The sequence below is a fragment of the Myodes glareolus genome, chromosome 4, assembly GCF_982192425.1.
Source record: "Myodes glareolus chromosome 4, mMyoGla1.1, whole genome shotgun sequence".
In the NCBI taxonomy this organism is placed as follows: Eukaryota; Metazoa; Chordata; class Mammalia; order Rodentia; family Cricetidae; genus Myodes; species Myodes glareolus.
In genome coordinates, this window is record NC_142029.1 from 24,584,366 (window position 1) to 24,609,427 (window position 25,062).

Here is a 25,062-nt window from a genome sequence, read left to right on the forward strand (position 1 = left end):
TTCTTGTACCAGGACTAACTTCCCTACCACTGCTAGAGCTTAACATAATACAAATGCGGTATACACTTCCCAGGGAAAGGGCTACTGGTCTCTGGTGCCATGTTAACACTGAAATGTGGGGTTGCTAGGGACACACTAAGTGCCCTTGGAGAGAGGGCCACTTTCCTGTGTGGCAGCAGCTAACTGAGAATTCCAGTTGTTAATAGAAGGCTGGGGTGTAAAACTAGGTTTTAGTTTTTTATGGTATGGCCTAACTTTATTCCCAAAGTCTTTTTTTTTCTTTTTCGATTCAAGGTTTCTATAGTTCTGGCCTTAACTTGTGGGCTATCGTCCTGCCTCAGCCTTTGCAGTGGCTCTAAAGAAACAGCATTCTTTTCCTTTTTGGTTTTCTCCTTTTGGAGTCCAGTGGTTTTTTTTGTTGTTGCTGGTTTGTTTTTTTGATTTATTTATTTACTTATTATGTATACTGTGTTCTGCCTGTATGTCTGCCTGCAGGCCATAACAGGACACCAGATCTCATTACAGATGATTGTGAGCCACTATGTGGTTGCTGGGAATTGAATTGAGGTCCTCCGGAAGAGCAGTCAGTGCTCTTAACCGCTGAGCCGTCTCTTCAGCCCTGTTGGGGTTTTTTTTTTTTTTTTTTTTTTTTTTTTTTTGAGACAGGGTTTCTCTGTGTAACAGTCCTAGCTGCCCTGGAACTAGCTCTGGATCAGGCTGGCCTCGGATTCACAGAGATCCACCTGCGTCTGCCTCTCAAGTGCTGGGATTAAAGGCGTGTACCACCACTGGCTGAGCCCTGTGTTATAAGGCATGCCTTTTGACCACTAGCATGAAGAATCCATTCCTCAGTGGTCCTGGGAGCTAAGCACTCTCATCACCTCACTTCTCAGATTTCTCGTGGACACTCAGCATGCATGTTATATCCCTTCCCCTCAAGGCAGTGTTCTCCTACCTATGGATTTGCAACTGCCCTATAGTTGACCCTTAGTTTCTTCATAGGCTTAGCCCATTTTCAACTTGTTTTTTCATGGAGCTTACCTGTGTTTTATTTAGCCAAGTCACTAAACTTGGGCTCCACTTGCACATGCTATTCCTTCAAAGTGGGCTTAAGTGAGAATTGGCTTGAAAATACCCTCCATCAAACAGATGACTCCTAGAGGTAGCCTAAAGGCAGTAAGGGAAGTCAAGATTCAAATGTAAAATCTGAAAAATCCACTTTCAAATAAACAGGGGTAACAAAGTAACAAGACTCAGTCCTTTACTTTTCAGCTCAACCTTGCAAAGCAGAGGGAAACACAGTTTCTGCTGCTGTATGTTGTTTGCTGTTTATAGCCAATTAAATGTGATGACCTGGAAACTATATGTCTACCCAGAGAGCTCCCTGTCACACATACACAAACCTGGGCTGTTGAAGACCACCAATGACAGTACATTAATCATGGGAAGAAGGCTGTAGCACTTCATTTGTAAAAGCAACTTAGAAGGCAGAAAATGTGGGGGTGGTGAAGAGGGGCATAGGAGGGGGGGGATACGTGAAAGGCAAACTTTAGTCTAAATGTAAGAACAGGGACATTAAAAACTTTATTCAATAAATACAACAAATAATTTAAAAATATATTTCAATTCCAAAGCCAATTAAGAAAAGGAAGTAGAGACAAAAGGGGAAAGGGAAAGGAGAAAGGTAAGGAAAAGAGAAAGGCTGAACATGGTTAGGCTGGGCTGTGTTTCAGAAGATACCACTCTGAGAGTCTCATCAAAAGCTCTTATCAATAAATCCTTAGCCCTTGACCTCATAGGGTAAGCACAGGAGTCCAGGAGTGATTCCTGGACCAGCAGACTTCAGAGGCTAGGATGGGTGGGGGGTTTGTGGGGTGGAGTGCTGGGAGTAATTTTCCCATTTGTTCCTAAAAACCTTCCATTCTAACTCCCAGGCAGGTTTAAGTAGTGCAAAATCTCAGGCAGAGAGTTCCCAGCTGCATAGTTTCATAGATGAATGAATGTCCAAAGCCAGGGCCTCTGAGAGGCAGGTCCCAGAGTACCCAGGGGTCCAAAGCCACTTTGGTGAATGGGATCCAAGGGTAAAAAGAAGAGGCCAGCATACAGGATCAGCCAGTGGCCAAGGCAGAAAAAAATGCTGGGCAGGGGAAGGTAGTCTGCACACTGGACTCAACAGCTTGCTGTCAGCCAGGAAGGGTAAAGCTGAGGGTGCACATGGAACAGGGCTAGAGAGAGGGAAGCTGAGGGAACAGGACAGCTAGGGGAGGAGACAGCAGCTCAGCAGCAAACTCCAGGAGAAATAACCAGCAGCCCTCACAGATTTGTGATTGTCTCTTAAAAAGATTTATTTTCTCTTCTTGCCTGAATGTACAAAGGCAAAAAGAGTACAGTTTGTATATATATATATTTATATATATATATAAAAAACAAGGAACTTGGTAATGTACACTTTACAGAAGGGAAGAATCAGGAAGACTGAAATTAAATCCAACAGAGCAACGCCAATGGAACAAAAGCTATGAACAGCAACACTGCCCCTCCAGCCCGGGCCTCCAGCTTGCCCCAACCTGCTCCCAGTGGGAGGGCTGAGCACCAAGGCAAGCGGGTGGGCTGGGGCAGGAGGGGCTGGGGACAAGGCCTGGGAGGGCCATGGTAGGGAATCACTGGAAAGTTTCCTAGGATGCCCTAGTAATAAATGACAAAGGCCCAGAATTAGGGGCCAGCTAGCTGCCCAGCTGAATCTTGGGGGTGGGGGTGAGTCATCAGTACACAATGGGATAGTGATAGTGTATATGTGGTAGTAAGTGATGAGGAGGCCTCAAACCTATATCCAAATTCTCTAGCCCTTCTGCAGTTTTAACTCCCAGCACCCTTAAACCAAGCCCCCCCCCCCCCGGAGTCTGGAAAGGAGAGGCATAAAATGATCATTTCAGAGGGTACCCTCTTACCCTTCTGTATGTGTTTTTTTGACCTTGAGGCGTGTGGAGAGAGAAGGCTAAGCGGAGACCACATGTACATGACAGGGAACTGGCACATCATAAATGAGGAGGAAGCAGACATGAATCCTAGACAGCACCGGTCCAACTGTGGCTGCCCTCTTTGGGGTGAGGCCCCTACTTCTTGTAGTTTATCCACATGGGTATCAGAGATTATTTAACACCAAGAGCATGGGCAGGGGTGGCTCAGTGAGAGGCTTGGCAGCGTGGACGAGATCTTATCTCTATGACTAGGTGTCACAGGTAGTTGCCCTGTGGAGTGCGAGGTGGACATCCAATCTCTCAGCACTAGTTAGATCTCCACAGCTGCAGCTATGTGATATTATTTCGGGGCGGGGCGAGGAGACTGGACTCAGACTAGAGACCAGGAGATCAGACAGTGCCATTTTTCTACTGCTAATCGCATTTCAGGGCAGTGCCTGGTCTTCAATGGGCACTTGGGTAAAGGGATCAAAGAGCTGACTTTTTAAGGGGGAAAGGGAAGAGAGAGAGAGAGAGAGAGAGTGCGAGCGAGCAAGCTGTTCCCTTCTGCAGAACGTAAGGCTGTCTTGCAAATACAGACGTACCTCCTCTGTTATAAAATGAAATGGAAAAGGTAGGAATGTGGACCGTGCCTACCCAATGAGAAAGAAAACTTCTCCAATGGTTTCTTTACAATATGTACAAAGAGCATCGCAGGCCAGTGCCACAGATACATACAAAACACACAACAATATTTTAAAAACAAACAGGAACAGATGGGCACCCGGCTCTACTCACTGGAGCTCTGGAGGAGGCGGCCACCCTCTTACTTAGCAAGGGTAATGGGCTAGGTAGGATGCCACAGCATGTGGCAGAGGGAACAAGGATGGCAAGGGAAGGGGCTGCTTGGGGTCCTCTCTTCAGGTCTAAAACAAAAGGATTTTTCAAGTGCCCAGAACCCAACTTAAACAAAAATAAAGACCTGTAAACAGGAAAGGTTTGTAGACCAGAGGTACTAACAACCCTAAGCTTGTCTATGTACAGGGAGGGCTCATGGGTCCTTGGGAACCACCTTCTCCTGGGCTTTGTGCTTACTGTCTCCCACCACCTCACTCTCCCAAAGAAGTCAGAGCCATCTACCTTCCTGCTTTCAAACTGTCATTCTTGTTACATGCTCCATTAGCCTAGGCTGGTATCTGTGAATTTCTCTCTCTCTTGCAGTCCAGAGGGTAAAGACTGGAGGGGAGGGTAACAAGGGGATGATACTCTGCAATAGCAGAGAGCTAAAAACCATCCTACATCCTGGGAAGAAGTGACTCCAATAAAGCTACGTTATCACTTTCCCAGCACACAACTTTGCAGCTCAGGAGAAGAGAGGAATGTCTGCACCACAAAGCCTCATCCATCGAATCCACTCTGGCTTGGGTGTATAATGCTTCAGTATGCTATTTCAGGGTCTAAGGAGCAAATCACTGCCCTTGGCCAGTGGCCCCTAAAACAAAAACATGTGTTACAAACACACGCCTCATATTGGCACACATGGAGTTACAGAGTGAATTACACAATCATGTACTTGTAGACAGAGGAACTAGGCTGTATACATTTGTGACCCTAAATGAGAAAGACAGATGACTGAATGTCTCCAAAAACTGCTGGGTGTTCCTACAGCCTGCCTACAGTTCGTGCCCTAAAGTGATGTGGCAGACTCCAAGGTTACCCGTGCTGGGAGGAAGTCTATTCTGCCTGAGTTGTAAGAGCCAAGCAGTAGAAGAGGTGAGGTCAGTATGGAGATTTCCCCCCTGGGAAAGGCACCAAGGGGTTAAAAAGAAAGAGAAAGGGCAAGGAGTTGAGAGATGAAAAGCAGCAGGAATTCTGGTGAGGAAGCAGGTTCAATTTCACAGACTCCATTTATGCTCCAGCTCCTCCCAGTACCCCAGGGAACCCTGTGCTGGTGCTAGAACCACTACCTTCTTCCTAACAGGACCACAAGGCTCTGGTGGGGCAATGCCTTACTCTCCCTTTACAGGTTAGGCTCTGAGCATTTATCTGTGCTCACATTAGAGGGGATGTCTCCATGCTTGAAGACCTTGTCTTCACAATTACAGGGAAAACAGCCCCCAACTACTTCCTGAGATTCTAATTTCTCCACGTGCTGCCAGTTCCCAGGGTCCAAACCACTGGGGAGATGTGGAATCTTGTTGATGGTGGTAATGACAGTGAGAAGGGGTATGGCTGCTGTGCTGTCTTCAGACCTTACCCCATGCTTGGGGTCCCTCCCAGGTATGCTTTAGGGTACTGCTCTGGCAGTAGACTAGGGGCTAGGTTAACAGAGCAGTAACTTCTCTGGGATGAGGCTGTGTTCCCTCGGTTGCTCCTATGCCTTCATCTCCACAGATGCCACAACAGTCATAGCTGTGGCTGAGAGAATAAATATTTTGCAAAGTACCAGTTCTTCAGCTCCTGAGGAAGAGGAAGGGTTGGGGAGGTGAGGCCTTCAGTCACGGTAGGAATGACAAACAGGATGATCAACACCGTGTAACTGATGGTAAAATGGCACCTCCAGCACCACCTCTAATGAACCAGTTTGGCCCACGGAAGCTGACTTCATCTGGGCACTTGGTGTTCTGCAAAGGAAACATGACAGGTCACTGTGGCCTGCTGGTATCACACCCACAAGATGGCACTCTAAGAAAATGGGCTGAGGCTGGTGAGCCGGTTTGGTGAGTAAGGGTGCTTGCTGTCAAGACAGTTGAATTCCATCATCCATCTAGTTAAGAGGAAGGAACTCCCTGTAATTTCTTTGACCTCTGCACATATGCACCACCCCCAACAATAAATAAATAAAGCAAAAAAATAAATAAATAAAAATAAAAACCCAAGAAAAAGAACTGCAGGAAAAGAGCCAGCTAGTACTGGTACATCCACAGGCTCTCGGTGCAACAGGTTTGGCCAACAGGCCCCCTTTTCCAGACTACTAACCTCACACAATTACCCCACAGTTAGGAACTACAGGGATTCTGTGATCCAGGTAGCTACACCCTATTAATCTGTTACCCCAAATTAACAAAAGCTACTTACCATTCTCACCTCCTGGGGGGTGGATAGAGTGAGGGAGTTGAGCCTTGCTGGCTGGCAACAATGGCTGTAGAAGAAAGCCCTGGGCAAGCAGAGAACATACTTAATGCAGCACTCAGGAAATCGCCCTTCACACTTCACCAGCTGGATATAGGGAGGAATTTTTGGCTTAGGTTCCCCTAGCACCATTGAATTTTTGTGGTGCTTAAGAAAACCAACCTGACAATTGGCCAGATCTAGTGGGTGAGGCAGTGAGTGAGGGTACAGTTTGCTTTTCAACTGCTTGTTTCTCTTCAGGGGTGGAAACACCTGTTCCTTACTCTGCTGAAAATGAAAGATCCAAGCTCCCAGAGAGGAAATAAATGTGAACCTAATGCAGGGACTCCAGAACTCAGGACAAAGTGGATGTTCTTGTGTTTAAGACAGGATTGAGAGAGAGGGGGAAGGAGAGAGAAAGAAAAAGAGAGGGGGAGAAGGAGAGGGAGAGAGAGAGAGGAAGAGGTTGTGTGTTGCATATGTGAGTGTGTGGGGGTCATCGGACAACCTTGGGTATCATTATCCTCACGTGTCATCTACCGTCTGACACAAGGTCTTTCACTGGCCTGGAACATTGCCAAGTAGGCTAGGCTAGCGGGACAGCAAGCTCCAGAGATCTATCTGCCTGGTTTTTCTCCCACCTCTCAGCATTGTAGTTATAAGCACACACCACCGCGTTTGTTTTTTTACATGGATTTTGAGGACTGACTTCAGATCCCCACACTTGAAAGGCAAGACCTTTACTAAGTCACCTTCTCAGCCTCCTTGAATTTATTTTTATGCTGCTGCTCCTCCCAAGTGGTAGGAATCATTTCAAATTGTAAGTTTGAAGGGAGAAAAAAAAAAGACTTTTGAAGGGAAGGGGCCTTGCTAAGGGATTACTACTGAAATGGAAACAAAACTAGAGGTGATGAGGACAAGAGCCTTACCTGCAGCATAGGGTAGGTTGTACTGTGCTGGGAGCAAGGAGTAGCCCAAGTGATGGTGGTGGTGGTGTGTGGACATCAGGCGCTGGGAAGGGGAAGTGCGGGGCCGGTCGACACTCCTGTCACCACCTCCTGTTCCCCCAACACTGCTACAGCTGCCACCACCCCCAACTACCCCACAGCCTCCCCGATCTCTCTCCTGAGAATTTTTATCACTTATCTGGAAAGGAAAGGAGACACATAAAGGTACTATAGTGAGATATATACACACTAGTGATCTAACCAGGACCCTACATTATGACACTTAAAAACGCAGGGTATCTACAAATAAAGGGTGCTCCCATGGGGCCAATGTCAAGTCAGCCAAGCTGCCACCTTGGTCAGAACCTGAACCTGCCCACTTATCCCATGCTGTGGATCTTGATTTCTTGCTCTTTGGACAAGGACCTGGGCTGCATGCTACACTTACCGTGGGAGACTTGCTTTTGTAGTGACTGGCATGTTGTTGCAAGATGTCCAAGGCTTTGGACTCTGAGCTGGCTTTACAGCTCACGTTGGGGCTGGCACGTGCCTTGTCAGCATCCTCGCCACCTGAGACCTTGCTGCCATAGGGGGAGAAAGAGTAGCTGGAAGGCAAATAGGAACCTGGGGAAGAAGAAATCAAGCAGTCAAAGAGATGAGGATGGCAGAAGAAACTGCCCTAGTAAGTGTGGTCAGGTGGCTCACTCTCCCAGGCAGCATCTGAGACACTTTCTACCATAGCGTCTCTGGGATGACACTCTTGGCTTCTTCCTTCAGTAACAAGCTCTATAGGAAGAACAGGCAAAAAGATAAAGAATATGGTACTTAGTTTCCCACAGCTGACTTCTCAGATCTCTTAGGGCTGCTGACATTATCTCAGAGTCATATGGTAAAGTGGAAAGATCAAAGGATTTAAAGTCAGACAGCCTCGGGCTGGATACCCTTGAATAAAGTGACAGTCTTTTTGAGTGTCAGTTTCTTTACCATCAAAATGAATATATCAGCACACATCTGTAATCCCAACAGTGTGGTGGTTGGGGCAGCGTTAACTGTGAGTTAAATACCAGCCTAGACTACATAAGATCCTGTCCCCAAAAAAACAAAACAAGGGCCACTGTGATGGCTCAGTGGGTAAAAACACTTGCAGCCAGGCCTGATGAACTAAGTTTGATCCCATCACACAGGAGGGCAAAGGCAGGTAGATCTATGTGGTTGAAGTCAGTCTGGTCTATATAAAGTTCCAAGCCAGTCAGGGTTGCAAAGTGCTTCTTCTTCTTGTTCTTTTTTTTTTTTTTTTTTATTTTTCGAGACAAGGTTTCTCTGAAGCCTGTCCTGTAACTAGCTCTTGTAGACCAGGCTGGCCTTGAACTCAGACCTCCTTTTTCTTTAGGCCAGGTGTGGTGGTGCATGACTTTAATTCAGCACTCTAGATCAGAGGCAGACAGATCTCTGTGAGTTCAATACCAGCCTGGTCTACAGAGTGAGTTCCAAGACAGTCAATGTTACAAAGACTGACCCTGTCTTGAAAAACAAAACAAAAAAGGGGTGGTGGTAGTAGTGGTGGTGCTGGAGAGGTGGCTCAGTGGTTAAGAACATTCATTCTGCCAGAGGGCCTGGGTTTAGATCCCAGCACCCACATTAGGCAGCTGTCTGTAGCATCTGCAGACACTGCTTACATCCATGTATTGCACATATACACACACATTTGAACTATCACATATACACACACACATCTGCACTATCACACATAAATCTACATATTTGCATTCTTCCCTGAAAAAATAAAATAAACCAATACAAAAAGATAACATGAGCCAAGTACTCTACTCCAGTACTTGGGAGGCAAAGGTAAGAGGATTGTTTTAAGGCAGCTAGCCTGCACTACACAGTAAATTCTAGTTCAGAGTACACAGCAAAGTCCTTTCACCAATAAGCAATGTGAAACTTCTAGTGCTGAGAAGACTAAGGCAGGAAGATGAGTTCAAGGCCAGTTTGGGTTACGTGGCCGTGGCCTGACTGTCTTAAAAAAAAAGAGGGGCTGGAGCAATGGATCAGTAGTTATTTAAGAAATATTTTCTGTTATTGCAAAAGACACAAGTTTCATGTCTAGCACCCACCTGGCAGCTCACAGCTGTCTGTAACCCTAGCTCCAGGGGACACAGCAGCTTTTCTGGCCTTCTGCGTACCAGGCATGCATGTGGCAGGCAAACATTCATACACAAAAATTTTAAAAATCTTTAAAAAACAAAACAAGACCCACAGAGGGCTCAGTAGGTAAAGGCACCTGCTACCAAAGCTGACAACCTAAGTTTGGTCCTTGACACCAATGCAGTAGAAGGAAAGAACTGCCTCTGGCAAGCTGTCCTCTGACCTTCATAGATTGATGGTGTGGGCAGGGACACACAGGAAATAAACACTAAAACAAACAAACAAACAAACAAACAAACAAAAATAAAACAACTGGGATTAAGGGAGACAGTTCAGTCAGTCTGAAGTGCTTCCAATACTTCAGTTTGAGGACCAGACTTCAGATTGTTAGGACCTACATAAAAAGCCGGGCATATGTACCTATAACTCTAACCCCGTGAAGGTACACAGGGATTCCGTGAAGGAATCCCTGGGGCTCACCGGCAAGTCAGTCTAGCATAATCAGGGAGTTCCAGGTTCAATGAGAGGTCCTTGTTTCAAAAACTAAGTTTGAGAGCAGTTGAAGAAAGTGACTTTGACCTCTGACCTTTACACACATGCATATGCATAAGAATACACATAAGCTGGGGGTGGTGGCATATGCTTGTAAATTTCAGTTCTTGGGAGTAGAGGCAAGAAGAAAGAGGAGGAAAGTTGGAGGCTAGCCTACACTACTTAGTTAATTATAGGCTTGTCAGGGCTACATAACAAGATCCTGTCTCAATAACAAAAACACCAGAATAAGCAAAAATGTGGATAAATAATTCAAGATCAAAAAAAAAAAAAGAAAGAAAGAAAAAAAAATTCAAGACAGTGCTTGAATCAGAGCAAGCCTCAACAGATGGAACTCTTTTGTTCTATAGAGAGGTATCACAAGCACAAGGGTGAGATGAGCTGTATCTGTTTTGAAAAGCTTACTTGTATTTAAAGTTTATCTTATAATAAAACCAGCAGAATGTCAAGACTACGGGCTCTGGGAGGTTGGGAGCATAAGGAGTGAGTGCTCAGCAGATCTAAATGGAAAACAGCGATTACCAGAAACTCAGGCGGGGCGGGGCGGGGCAGGGCAGGGCAGGGCAGGCTGGATTACAGATGCCCAAACACAGACAGAGGGCCTTAACTCTCTTCTACTGCAGCACAGTCAAGTGGCTACAATTCATGAAAACCTACTACATATTTCATGAAGTGCTAGAAGAGAAGACGACAAAAGCCCCAAACGTGGGAAATGTCATTTACCTTGACTTGATCAGTGAACTCAGTATGTGTACTGAAAGACTACATCATGCCCATGCATGATGGCACATGCTCTTTTAATCCCATCACTGAGGAGAGAGGCAGGTAGATCTCTATGAGTTAGAGGCCAGTTGTTTTACACAGTAAGTTCCAGACCAGCCAGGGCTACAGACTGAAATTCTGTCTTAGGAAAATAAAAATAACAGCCCCCCCCAATTCAAAACACCCTACAAACAAAACAACAACAAAATCTGAAGTTCCCTTCCGTCCTGGAGGAATCCTACCTAGCTCTCCAGGCAACAGAAATTAGCGAGCAGAGTTGAATATGAGCATTTTTTTTTCTAACAAGTTAAAAAAACATTTAAACCTTGACCCACTGAGAACTCATTTTTTCTCAAGCTGAACCTACTAGACATCCCCCCGGCAAATGACTTCAAAATGCTCTCTGCATCCCTGACAGCTTTCTGATCTCACAGCTGTGCACAGCCTCAAAGATGAATACCTGCTTGTTCTGGTTGGAATCTTATTTGTCACATGTATTGCTCCTGCTGTATTAAGCTGTGAAGTTCTTAAGTGGAGGAAACTGGTCTCTTCTATTTCTTTAGTATTCCCCACAGTGCCTTGCATACAGCAGAAATCAGAGTGCATGTCGAAAGAAATTCCAGCAGAGAGAAGCTGGCTGTGGTGCACAGTAGTTTTACCACTAAGAATCGAGAAAAACTGATAGCAGAGGCAACCTTAGCTGGAACAAGGGAGGTGTTTTTTTCTGACTGTAATTAGGGTCATTGAAGGTTAAAGTGGCAACTTCACAGCATGTACACATTGAAAATAAAAGGACTGCCATCCAAATCAGTCTTATTGATAAGTAAGAGCCAGAGCAACAAAGTCCTGGATTTGAAAACTGCTTCATCTCCCTTCCCCAAGAAAACAGCACAGCCAGCACTAGGTACTGTACCTGGGTAGTTCTGCATCATCACAGCAGGCATGCCCCGATAGCTGGGGTGGTTGGGATCATACGACTGGCTGTAAGAGTAGCCATGCATGTAAGGGATGTAGGACTGGTGCTGGGTGAGTGGGGAGGATACAGGCACATGGACACTTGGCCGGGGCTCCTTGCTCCCAAGGCGGGACTCCTCAGATGCGGGTAGCTTGCAGTCAGTACTTGTGCTTTCTTTCCCATCTTCCTTGGGAACAGAGTCCTTACTCCGACTCCTTTCCTCCTTTAATTTTCGGTCCCGCTCCTCTTTCCACCGATCATCCTCTGACTTGATGTCTGAGTATTTGGCAGGATAAACATATGTCCACATCCGGGGCTCTGTCTCCTGCAAAAACCACAGAATAAGTGCTGAGTCTCAGAGCTACACAGAGAGCAAGTGCTGAGTGGTGTTATACCCAAAAGATCCTTTTCAGACCCAAGGTCCCAGCAGAAACACCGGAACAGACTATTACAGCACCCAAGGCAGAGTAAGATCTTGGCTTCTACCAATTTTGTTTAAAAAGCATTGTTAGTTCCAACACTGGGGAGGCAGAGGCGGATAGATCTCTGCAAGTTTGAGGCCAGCCTAGTTTACAAAGAGTTCTGAGCCAGTCAGGAATACACAGTGAGACCCTGTCACTACAAAACAAAGCAAAGCACCTCAATCCTAAGGAAACAAGATTTGGGAGAGAAAAGGTAGAGCTGCCAGTGGATGCTCCTTCCGTGACTAAGATTTCTGGGGCAAATGACTCCAGGAATAGAACTTTTGTTTTGCAAAGTTATCACTATGGCTCTTATCAGGAAGAGCAGTACTGACACCAAGAGGAAAGGGAAGACATTCTAAGTCTCCTGTGTGAATGTCTGCAACAGGTGTGGGTGGGTACCTGCAGAGACCAGAAGAGAGCATCAGATTCCCTGGAGCTAGAGTTACAGGTTGTAAGCCACCTGATGCGGGTATTAGGAAGTAAAATTGGGTCCTCTGAAGAACAGCAAGTACTCTTAGTCTCATTAGTTTTAATTTTTAAACTTTATTTATTTATTTAGAGAACAGGGGCTTGCTATGTAGTGCAGGCTGGCCTTCAACTTACTATGTAGCTCAGTGTGGCTATAAACTCACGACAATCTGCTTTTAGTCTTTCAAGTACTAAGATTACAGACATGTGCATCATAGTTGATACCATAAAATCCTTTTACAAGAAACCTGTTAGCTGAATACTATAGGCTTTCATCCCAAAGAATCATATAGTAGAACATCAGGCCAGGAATCAAGATGCCCAGGTTCTTGTCCTGGCTCTGCTAAGGAAGGCTCAACAAATTCTAGACAAAATAAACCGTCTTATTAGTCCTTCTTTCCCATTTAAGGGAAAATATCTTTTAAGGGGATAAAAATACTTTAAAAAAAACCATTAAAATATACAGAATTCCTAAAATTATACAATTCTCCTGCTAGTCTCAACTCTATGGAACCCCTACACAAGACAGTGTTGATCTGTGGGGGCCAGAAAGTTTATTAGTGTCTCCACTTCCTTACATACAACAGTTACCTGTCGGTACCAGAGTATTGGATCCACCTCTGCCTGTCGGCCACACTCAGTGCCTGTCTTAGCCTCAGAGGATTCCTTGCCTAGGTGGCTGGCCTCACCCAGCTTCCCTTTAAGGCCTTCAGGGGCCTGGCTGGGGAGTTTTGATGAGTCATCTAATTTGGGAATGATGACAGACTTGGCAGGATCAGCCCCTGGCTCCTTGGCCTTGCCTGGCCCTGACTTCACCAGGTCTGTCAGGCTGGGAGCCTTGGTGAGAGTTGGTGGAATTGATGGCTTTTGCTTCCACTCTTCCTTGAGTGATGCATCCCGCTCTTTCAGGCCCATCTCCGTCTTCTTGTCCAGTCCCCGCTGCTGCTGCTGCTCCAAGCTCTGGCGCTTCTGCTGTTCTTCATACTGCTGTCGATAAGCTGTGCTGGTGCTCAGGAGGTGGGTGTGGTAGCTCTGGTCGCTGTAGCCATATGGAGGCACGTAGGCATACTGGTTATAGTACAGGGACTGCATGTACATGTTGGGTCTTTGCTGGATGACAGAGGGCTGCTGACTGGAACTGCTCAGCTCAGGTTTCTTTTCCTCACAGACATCATTCTTCACTTTCCCTTCTATGCTCTCGGGTTCCTCATCCTTTTTTGTCTTTAGAGCCTGGCCCTCTATTCCTGACTGGCTGCTTGAGTTGAGAGCCCCTGGGCTGGACTGTGCATAACCTGGAGAATAGTAACTTTCAAAGCCTTGATAATATGGTGAGTCTTTGCTCTGGGGCTGAGGGGGGAAAAGTGTTTTCTTAGCCCCTTCTTTAACCAGTTGTTCAGGGTCCTTAGACTTGACACTGTCTACCTTGCCCTCCCCATCCTCCCCAGCATCAGAGATATCAGAGTAGGCAGGACTATTAGTTTTGACTGAACTGGCTTCAGCACCATTCTGGGTGACTACGTGTAGGGGAGTTAGGGGTTGGGTTGGGGTAGTACTATCTAGGCGGCTGCTGCCTCCAATTGAAGGGCTGGGAGCATTGTCTGTAAAACTGTAAATCTTATCAGCTTCAGCCTTGATGCTTGCTAACCGGCTTTGGTGGGAGTCTGAGGAACCATTCAGAAGCCCCTCCATTTTTATTCCATCTCCTGATGATTCTCTGAATGGGCTTTTACCTTCTTCTGCTCGGCACACCTTCCCAGGGGTCAGAGGACTTTCAAGTTCCTTTGATGATTCCTTCTTTTTTTTGTCTTTCTTTTTCTTGTCCTTGGCAGGGGTCAAAGCAGGGTTGACTGTGAAAGGTTCTCCCATAACAGTGGGCTTGGGCTGAATGGGCTTGAGTTGGGGACTGTTGGGCATTGCTTGGACCACTGTGGTGGTCAAGCCCGAGGAGGAGCCTGGGCTTGCTGCAGTGAAGGTGGCTGTCTGGAAAGTGTAGATCTGTTGTGGGGGTATAGCAGGGGCAATGGGCCGGGCTGATTTTAAGCTCTTGGATGGAATCTTTTCAGGTTTCAAACTAGAGGTCTTTTTACATTTTTCTTTTTCCATACACTTCCTTTCCAAAGAGTCAAAGGCATCGTTGCTTGTTTCATCCATTACTGAGGGTCCATCGTCAGAGCCATCATTGGATAAGGCCCCAAGGTCTGTGTCTCCCTCCCCACTCATTTTTTTCTTACAGAGGCCTTTTGTGCTGAATTTGCTTGAAGGTGAAGGGCTATGAGGCTCAACAAGTCGAACTTTGGGGGTAGCTGAGCGGGCAGGGGACAAGGATCCTTTCTGTGAAACAGATGCACCATTGCAGCTGCTGAGGTCTGCATGGAGGGTGGGCTCTTCTCCGTACTCACTGTCTCCATCAGCTTCTGGTTTGCTGTCATCATCCGTGTGGGCATGAGCTTGGTGGTACTTAAGTCCATTAATGTGCTTGTACTTTTTGTTGCAATTTGGGTGGGGACAGTCGATCAGGACCGGAGAGGGACAATTTCTGTCCACAACATTGGGTTCCACCTTGGTTCCGGGTAGGGGCCCGGTGGCTGAGCCCATGGAATTTGTGCGAACACGCTTGCTCCCTTTGGAGTCCTCTGAGCTAGAATTCAGCTCCATATCTGAAAGAGGTTTGTTTTTCCGCTTATTAGCTGAGGAAGGGCTGGCCTTGACATCCTCAGAGGTGCTACTGGCAGGTGGGCGATGCTCTGAAGAGGTCTGGCTGCCTCGACGGCCTTTGCTATTGGCTCCTGCTCGGGTTTTGCTGTTGTTGCTGGTTCCTTTGCTGTCAGAGGCTGTGGCTGTCTCATTGACAGGTGTGTTACTGTTGGGACGCATGCGTTTGCCTCTTCCTCGACCATTACGCATTTCCAAGTCACTGGTGGGAGAGTCACAGAACCTTGGCAAAAGACAAATAGGACAGGATATTAATAATGGAGAAACGTATTTGTTTTTGTTTTTGTGAGGCAGGGCCTCCCAGCAAGAGCCAATACACTCAAGCTTTGTTTTTCTTCAATCCCTGGTACAGAACTCACTAAGTAGTCAAAGTTGGCCTTCAACTTGCACCAATTCTCCTGTCCAGCCTCCATTTAAATGACTATGGTTACTTTTAGGAATGTGTATGGGAACTATATTGAGGGTGGCCTCCTAGGTGTCATTTGCATATCAGTTCTGGGCCATTCCACCATATTTTAGGCTTCTTACGCCCTAATACACTGGGTAATAACATTAGGAATAAGGTATAAAAAGACATCGAAATATTAATGGTTTTTATTGTATTTTTATTTGTGATGCTGTTGAGAGTGAATCTCTAAGTCTCACTCAGTATCCCAACCTCAAAATGTTAATCTTATCACATACATTTTGGAGACAAGGTATGTAGCCTAAGTTAACCTCAAACTCCCTACGTAGCTGAAACTGGCTTTTAATTCCTGACCTTCTGTATCCACCAAGGGCTGGGATTACAGATACATAACACCATGGCTGGCTTGAAATTTTAATTTAAAAATCAAACTGCAACTTGAAATAAGGTCAGGCAAAGCGACTCAGACAAATACCTGTAATCCCAGCACCTAGAAGGCTGAGGTAAGATGCTCACCTTAGATTTGAGGCAGTCTGGCCTATAGAGTGAGTTCCAAGAAAGTCTGGGTTACAGAATGAACCCTTGTCCCAAAAAGGGAGGAAGTGGGGAGGGGGACAGGTAAAGTGGACATACTCTGTGTGGAGGCTCAAGCTAGTGATATTGGCACTCAGAAGGCTTGAGTTTGAGGCCAATTGGGTAAACTCTAGTAAAATGAAGATGTAACAATTCATTAATAATATTGGGATCAGACTAATATAAACTAGTATCTGTACGTACTCACCTTGGGGGTGCCCAATCATGCCTTGTGCAGTCAAGAAGTGTACCGACGTATGTCTTGTTCCTCCACGTCACATTTACCACCAACATCCCTGAAAAAAAAGATAGTATGGATGAGACAAATTTGCTGGCCACTGCAAAGACTATTCTTCATCTGAGCAGTTCTCTGACTTTTCCTATGAAAGTTTAGTGGTGCTTTGGTACCAATGGGCACAGAGACTGGACTAGAATGGGAATTGCCTACAGATGGGCAATAGTTCAAAGATTTTGTAGCCTGATCAAGACTTTTGTTTTGTTTTTTTCGAGACAGGGTTTCTCTGTAGCTTTGGAGCCTGCCCTGGGACTAACTCTTGACCAGGCTGACCTTAAACTCAAAGAGATCCACCCGCCTCAGCCTCCCAAGTGCTGGGATTAAAGGCGTGTGCCACCACCGCCCAGCTCAAGACATTTTTGTTTTTGAAACAGTCTTATGGATCTTAGGCTAACCTTAAATTTGCTATATAACTGAGGATGACCTTGAGCTAGAGTCTCCTTCCACTACTTCTGAGTGTTGGGATTCCAAGAAGGCCCCTATGTAAAACTTTAAGACAATTCTGAAGCCATTTCTGACAAGTCTGAACCCTCGCAGCCTCCGTGCCTTAGTGCTTCCCCTCCTCCCCTGGGAACCAAGGACCTAACAACTACACATGCGCGTACTCAGTTCCTGAACAATTACCCACATACGTATGTTTTGACTCAGTCCCCTGGGAAATGGAGTCAAAATGACCTCTTACCTCATCTGATCTGACAATAGTTCTCCAGTCAATTATTGGTATTAGCCCTTTTCGAATAAGCCAATCAGAACAGTCAAGGAACAACCCCTCTTGTTTCTATGGGGCCTTCTCCTTTAAAAGTAGACTGTACCAGCTAGTCGGGGTCTCTCGGCTTCCCGAATGCTGAGGGACCCTGTCATGACAGAATTAATAAAATCCTCATGCTTTTGCATCGGCTGTGGTGTATGAGGTGGTCTCTGGGGGCGACTCCTTCTCGGTTTGGACATTAGAGTCCAACATTTGGTTCCCTGACCGGGAATCGAGTCGCTCCCAGACACACTCTGGACCCAGTTAGAGGTATAAAGAAATGAGCTCATTTTTATGTCTGTCTGTTTATGTATTATGTTTCTGTTTCTGTGTAATTATGAAATAAGTAATTTAAAAATTATACTTGCGCAGGGTCTGTATTGAAATGGGGCTAAGGGAAGAGGCAGACGTGTCTTGAGATCCCTTGCCCTAGCCCTGAAAGACGTTTCATGGGCATTTACTGGAGGGAAGGGTGACCAGGTCGCCCTAATCTCCAGGGGAGGCTTGATCCTCCATCTGTATTTTTGGATCTGCTGCCGTGCGGCTTCTGATTTTGAATCTATGTCTGTCTTTTTGTTTTTATGTATTTTCAGTTCTGCACCAGAGTGGTGGAGAGCACCAGCTTCTGGTTTTGAGTTTGTGTCTGTCTCTTTATATTTTTGTCTCTGTATGTCAGTTTGTCTTTGTTAAAATCCACCTGCAGGAATTCAGAACCTCGCAACGGCCCCTGGCCATCATCAGTTCCCCTGAGTCCAAAAGCAGCCCCGCAGCTGGAGGAGGCAATGTGGTGGCTGCCCCTCCCTGAGCCCTTTGTCTTCTCTCTTTCCTATACAGGAGTGAAAGAAACCCAGAATCCAGGCACCTCCAGTTCTTCCTGTTATCCAGCCAAGCATGGCAGACTTCTCCCTCCTCCTCCCCCGGAGGAAACACTTCGTTCCTGAGGAGCCCCGCTGGTCTGGTCCTAGCCCTGAAAACTTCAGCACTCAGCATCTACGCTGGGACAGGGGAGGGATGTCCTCTAGGGAGAGAATGACCTCCCAAGCATTTCCCTTTCGCTCAATAGCAGGTCAATTACAATACTGCTTTTTTTTTTGCCTCTAATCTTTACTCATAACCCTTCTTTTTCTTGGTACCCTCAGACCATGACCAGTCTCCTAGAATCTGCTCTGGTTACATCAGTCCACTCGGGATGATTGCCAGCAGCTCTTACAGGTGCTCCTAACCACAGAGGAAAAACAGTGGGCTCTCTTTGAAGTTTAAAAGAATGTTCCAGTGTAAGATTTTAGACAATTCTGAAGCCATTTCTGACAATTCCAAACCCTCTCAGCCTCCGTGCCTTAGTGCTTCCCCTCCTCCCCTGGGAACCAAGGACCTAACAGGTAGACATGCACGTACTCAGTTCCTGAACAATTACCCATACACGTATGTTTTGACTCAGTCCCCTGGGAAACAGGGTCAAAATGACCTCTTACCTCATCTGATCTGACAATAGTTCTCCAGTCAATTATTGGTATTAGCCCTTCTCAAACAAGCCAATCATAATGGTCAAGGAACAACCCGTCTTGCTTCTATGGGGCCTTCTCCTTTAAAAGTAGACTGTACCAGCTAGTCGGGGTCTCTCGGCTACCCGAATGCTGAGGGACCCTGTCATGACAGAATTAATAAAATCCTCATGCTTTTGCATCGGCTGTGGTGTATGAGGTGGTCTCTGGGGGCGACTCCTTCTCGGTTTGGACACTAGAGTCCAACACCAGGAGCTGACAGCAGACCAACCAAATCACGGAATGATAGAGGACCGGACGCCTTCCCTCTGCCTTGACCCAAATGGGACTTCAATACTCCAGCTGGTAGGGAGCAGCTTCGTCTTTAATGCCAGATTCTGATTTGCGGGTCTAAAAAAGGGGGGTTGCAAAGCACCCCACTAATTTGCTAATTTGGCTAAGGTAAGAGCAATAGTACAGAGTTCAGGATAGTACTCCTGCAGGCAGATCGCCAAGCCAATATAATGATGTCTTTTATAGGTCAGTCAGCATCAGACATTTGTAGCAAGTTGCAGAGAATAAAGGGACTGCAAAGATGCTCACTCCAGGACTTAATAAAAGAAAAAAAAAATTAGACCGATAGGGAGGCAGCAGAAGATGACAGCTGCAGAGACTGTGCACCTCAGACAGAGTAGCCCCTGAGTGGCCAAATACGGACCCCACCTGGGTCGAATGAAAAAAACAACAACAACAACAAAAAAAACAAAAACAATGAGGAGGAATGGCCCTACAGGGCTTTGGGCTCGAGACACTTTCCAAAGCAGCTGCTGAGCAGAAGCGGTAGGAGAACGACAATGAATACAGCTGGCTACTGAAGCGGTGCTCTGCCCACCTGAGAGGCCTATGCAGCAGCCACAGTGACAGTACTGAAATTCCCCCGCTTGCTTACGCTGTGCACCCAAGTGTCTGATTCTGGGGTGTACGGGAAAAAGGGGAGGAATTCCCCTTCGCTGTGTCTAAAACATTTGACTATAGACTGAGTACTCTATGTTATCAATGAACCACCTTATGAACTGTAGATCTGGAATCAAAAGCCTTTTTGTTTTCACTCCTCCTGCTGTTTCCCCTGCAGGGAAAGCAGGCTGCTCTCAGCCTTTGCCACCTCGCTGGGCAAGGCCCCTGCAGAAAGCAATGAGCCAGGTGGGAGCAGCCCCAGGGTAGCAGGCAGGGCAGGCACCGAGGGCGCTTCAGGCTGGAGAGGCTCAGGCAGGTTGGTGGATGCCCCCACCTCATCGGAGTTTGGAACAGATCCAAGGCCAGCAGCGCAAATTCAGCGGCCGATGAGGCAGAACTGCAAGGAGCTAAGCCCGCGAGCTAACCAGAGCCGCACAGCAAAGATGGGCAAGGAATAGCAGCCAGAGTCCCTGGCCAGGAGAAGGCAGGGAGAAGGCCGAGGAGCCCGCGCCCAGTGCTGCCACTGCCACTGTGGGCAATGACCCCTCTGTCGCCGGACTGAGCAGGACTGAGCAAGCCTCCTAGTCAATGGAGGTGGGCTTCGGAGAGGCAACAACTGGTGCCACCCAGATGAGGAGGCGCTGGGGACACGGAACTAACAGTCTTCTTAAAGGTACATCGGCCTTTTGATATGAACTACGGATGGCAGAGAAATTTTTTCTCACCATGACTAAGAAGATCAAAGAAGAAATTTTCCCGAGGTTTGGCCTGCCCAAGGCGTGGTTAAAGGCTCTCCCGATCTCCAAGCCCAGGCATAGAGACCCCTGGCCACCCTGACACTCGGAAATCTCGCATTTGTTCCAAAGTTGACGCCTGGGGATGTATCTGGAGGGACATGAGAAAAGCACAGCACCCCACAGCTAGAACAGCAGCCGCCTGCTCATACCTGCAATCCACATCTCCTCAAGCCCTTGCTTTGATACACCTGCCCTCACCCCTGATTTCTGTCAACTAGTAGCAGGGCTAGCCTCCTGGGATATCTGAGATGAATATCCCCCACAGAAGGCTGGCAGAAGATTTTCCCCTAGAGAAAATATTCGGGTGCGGGGGCCCAGAACACAGATGCCCCTTGGGAAAGCTAGATTTTTTTATACTGTGATGCCTGAAAATGTAAAATTATACTTCCCCAAAACAATGCTCCGTGTGGAGCACAGGGAAATGTGACATCTCCCACACTTGTCTCCCAGGGGCCAGCAATGGGACTGTCTCCATGGATGTTGGGAAGGACTTGGGACATGAGATGATATTTAAAACCAAATACTATCTGACCAGAGCCTGCTGCTGCTGGCCGGATTAGACCCCCCTAAAGGGGCCCTAGCTATCCCTGCTGCTGCCCGCTGGACTAAGCTACTCTCCCTGCTTCTCTGCTGGCTCCTCCCAACGCCAGCCCAGGCACTCGGAGATCTCACACCCGTTCCAGGTTGGCGATTCTATGTACATTTGGAGATACCAGTCCCAGAACCTTGAACGTTGCTGGAAGGGACCCTACACCGTGCTTCTTAAGACACCTACTGCCCTCAAAAATAGACGGTATTGCAGCCTGGATCCACGCATCTCACATCAAGCCTGCACCTCCACAGGACGACCCAGGACCTTCCAAATGAAAGCTTCAGCGTGACCAAAATCCTCTCAAGAAGGCCTGATTCTGCCAGGCTTGCTGATCTTTGCCCTGATGTTTATACCTTAGGACTTAACCTGGACCCTGACTAACTTTGAGACTGGACAAGCCTTCAGGCTAGCCACTGGAGTTCATCCCCTGAATACCTGGTTCCCTCAGCTAACTTTTGACCTATGTGTTTTAGCAAAAGACTCTTGGGAGGATATTGAGAAACCCCCGGAAACTCTTGTCCTACATGCAAATATTCTAAATGATATATTTGTTTGGGGGAAAAAGCAAACTCTGTAGTACGGGGGGGGGGGGTGTTAAAGTATTTTGTTATGCTGTCTGATGATGTAAAACCAATGTCAATGTCTCCTGGTTGGGGGTTAGCAAAAAGCACGAAATGGTTAACAGGCAATACTTGGGGTTTACAGTTGTATGATCCAGGAAGGAAAGACATAGGAATTCTGCTCACCCTGCGAATTGTTGTAACACCTCCCATGGCCATGGTACTAGGGCCCAACCCAGTATTACCTGACCAGGGCCAGCTAGCCCCTGCTGAGGTAGCCCCCTTTGCCAGGGCCCTGGGCCCCACTCCTAGTGCTAAGAACCCTTCTGCAACCCCTGCTTCATCGCTGGCAACCTCTAATACAGGCCAGCGACTGTTTAGTCTGATAATGGGAGCCTTTTCTTTGCTAAATAGTACTGACCCCAGCTTGACATAATTTTGCTGGCTATGCCTGTCAGCAGGACATCCCTATTATGAGGAAATAGCCTCATCTCGCAGTTTCAACCATATCAGCTCTTATATGTCCTGCAATTGGGGACAAACCTAACTCTCCCAAGTCCCAGGACAACAGGGCCTGGTGCCCTCTATTGATCTATGATGGGCCTACAACACTGGTTTGTTAATTTCTGTGCACAGATCCAGTTAGTCTCCCAAATTTACTAATATCTCAAGATTGAGATATTTGACCAAATAAGAGGAGGGAATGTAAGACTTTAAGACAATTCTGAAGCCATTTCTGACAATTCCAAACCCTCTCAGCCTCCGTGCCTTAGTGCTTCCCCTCCTCCCCTGGGAACCAAGGACCTAACAGGTAGACATGCACGTACTCAGTTCCTGAACAATTACCCATACACGTATGTTTTGACTCAGTCCCCTGGGAAACGGGGTCAAAATGACCTCTTACCTCATCTGATCTGACAATAGTTCTCCAGTCAATTATTGGTATTAGCCCTTCTCAAACAAGCCAATCATAATGGTCAAGGAACAACCCGTCTTGCTTCTATGGGGCCTTCTCCTTTAAAAGTAGACTGTACCAGCTAGTCGGGGTCTCTCGGCTACCCGAATGCTGGGGGACCCTGTCATGACAGAATTAATAAAATTCTCATGCTTTTGCATCGGCTGTGGTGTATGAGGTGGTCTCTGGGGGCGACTCCTTCTTGGTTTGGACACTAGAGTCCAACACCTACACACCCAGATTTATGTAGTGCTCAGGACTGAACTCAGGGTTTGTTTATATTGGACAAACATTCTATTAACTAAGTTACACTTTCAGTCCTCCCCAGTTTTTGTTAAGACAGTATCTTGCTGTATAGTCAGGATTAGCCTCAAACTATCTAGTCAAGGATAGCTTTGAACTCCTGATCTTCTGCCCCTACTTACTGAGTGTTGGGTTTATATGTATGTGCTATCATGCCTGACTTAATGCATTTATTACTTTAACTGAGTTCAAGTATTTCAGTGCATGACTAAACCATAATTTAGACCTGGAGGGGTGTGTGTGTGTGTACAGCTTAGGTTGTTTGGTACATTTTACTCTTAAAAAGAAAAAGGCTAATTTTTTTTTATTATTTTAAATTATGTGTCTATGAGTGTGTCTGTGCACGTGACTGCAGATGCCTGATGAAGCCATGGGTGTTGGAAACTGAACTTAGGTCCTCTAGAAGAACAGTATGTATGTTTTTTCTCTTAACCACTGAGCTTTCTCTCCAGCCTCACTCTTAAGTGATGTTAAAGTAAATATTTTGACACGTTGTTCATTTTATTAAAAGAAGAACTGAAGGATGGGGATGTGCTCCCCTTGGCAGAGTGCTTGTCTAGCACACATAAAACCCTAGCTCAATCTCTAGTACTATATAAAGCTGAGTATTGTGGCAGAAACCTGTAACCAAAGCACTTGAAAGGTGGAATTAGGAGCAATGTAAATTCAAAGTAATCCTCAGTTATACAGCTAGCTCAAGGCCAGCCGAGGATAAATGACACCCTGTTCCTCCCCTGGCCCCACACACATAAAAGGGAAAAAAAGCTTTTGGATATGTGACATGACAATATTCCTAAATTCAAAAAGAGTATTAAAAATCTGAACAAACACTGAAATCTGGGCATGGTAGTACACACCATGATAGTGACATTTGTGGGCTGGAGAGAGGATGATCAGGTGAGCTCCAGGACAGGCAGGGCGATACAGAGAAATTATCTTGAAAACCAAAAACAGAGATAGATAGATAGACAGACAGACAGACAGAAGCAAGCACATGTGCACAACGAGCTAGGGATGTAGCTCAATGGGACAGCGCTTCCCTGGCACTAACATATCGCTGGATATAATTCCTAGTTCTTCTGAAGGGAGAATGATCAGAGAGAGAGAGAGAAAGTGATTCTCCATGTGCTGATCTGTAAAGATTATATACATGAGAGATAGTAGTGTGGGGAACAGTGTGATATAGTTGTATCATTTAAGGCAGCACACATATTTTTAATTATATATTATCGATTTGTATATATAGTATACATTTGGAGAGATAAGGGTGCACATGAAGTACATGGAGAGGACTGAGGACAATTTGCAGCAATCAGTTCTCTCATTCTATCATGTAGGTCCCGTGGATTGAGCACAGGTCACCAGGTTTGGTGGCAGGCATCTTTACCCACTGAAAAATCTTGCAGGACTATTCTTGAATATTTCTAAGTAGGGAACTTGAAGGCTAATGAACAATGATAGGAGGGATACTTCATTTTAAAAAAAATTTGTTTATTTCTGTGTGTTTGCATATACTAGAGTATGCATTTGGAGGTCACAGAATAAGTCAAAGGAGTTAATTCTCTTTCTACTAGGTTCTAAGGATCAAACCCACCCACACTAACCATGAATTCCCTATCCTCTTACCCCTGCTTTCTGAGTCCTGAAATTACAATATTTTCCCCCAGTAGCTACATTCGAACAGACAATTAGGTTGTTCCATTCTTCTGTTATTACAAATAAAGAGCAAAGGATATCCTTGAATAAATGATTCAGCTTTGTTTAACACAAGTATGTCTGTAAGGGAAGTAAAATTGCTAATCACAGGGCACGTTTATTAGGAGCTTGGAAAAATACCGCCAAATTGCTTCAGAGAGAATGTACTCATTTAGTTATCCCTCAGTACTACATGACAAGTGTGACACTTAGGAGCAGGTCCTCTGCAAGAGCAGCCAGTGCTCTTAACAGCTGAGCCCCACTATTCTCTTTCTTAATTGTAACTTTTAATATGCTGGAGTAAGAGTTATTTCCTCAACAGGTCATTTACTGATGGCAGTTAATGATATGTAGGAATTATTTACTTTTGCATTGTTATGTTTATTAACTTTTTATGGCTTCTAAGTTAATAGTTTTGTTTTTGAGACAAGGTCTTAAACTAATATTTGTTTAGTATATAGCCAAAAAGTAAAGGATAACCTTGAATTTATACTCTTACCTCTACCTCCAAGTGTAGAAATTACAGGCATGTGTCACTACAATCCAGTGTTGGAAATCAGAATAAATAAAAATGTAAAAAAAAAGAAGAGAAAGCTGGGTGTGGTAGTGTGCACCTTTAATCTCAGC

The 25,062-nt window shown here is 46.0% G+C and overlaps 1 protein-coding gene across 3 annotated transcripts in view; it reads right to left on the minus strand.

Annotated features, from left to right (window-relative positions):
- Window positions 1-2,320: 2,320 nt before the first annotated feature.
- The window catches only part of Znf609 (zinc finger protein 609), a 140,309-nt gene continuing 117,567 nt past the window's right edge, over window positions 2,321-25,062 (minus strand). The window contains exons 4-10 of one of the 3 annotated variants that reach the window (XM_085689245.2): window positions 16,264-16,351; window positions 12,956-15,299; window positions 11,391-11,757; window positions 7,464-7,639; window positions 6,998-7,079; window positions 6,036-6,114; window positions 2,321-5,581 (exon numbers count right to left, since the gene is read on the minus strand). In XM_085689245.2, the coding sequence (XP_085545371.2) occupies window positions 6,041-6,114; window positions 6,998-7,079; window positions 7,464-7,639; window positions 11,391-11,757; window positions 12,956-15,299; window positions 16,264-16,351 (3,131 nt within the window). In that variant the 3' untranslated portion in view covers window positions 2,321-5,581; window positions 6,036-6,040. Of the gene's footprint in view, window positions 5,582-6,035; window positions 6,115-6,997; window positions 7,215-7,463; window positions 7,640-11,390; window positions 11,758-12,955; window positions 15,300-16,263; window positions 16,352-25,062 lie in introns of all 3 variants that reach the window. The other 2 variants (XM_085689244.2, XM_085689246.2) reach the window with 2 other exon arrangements.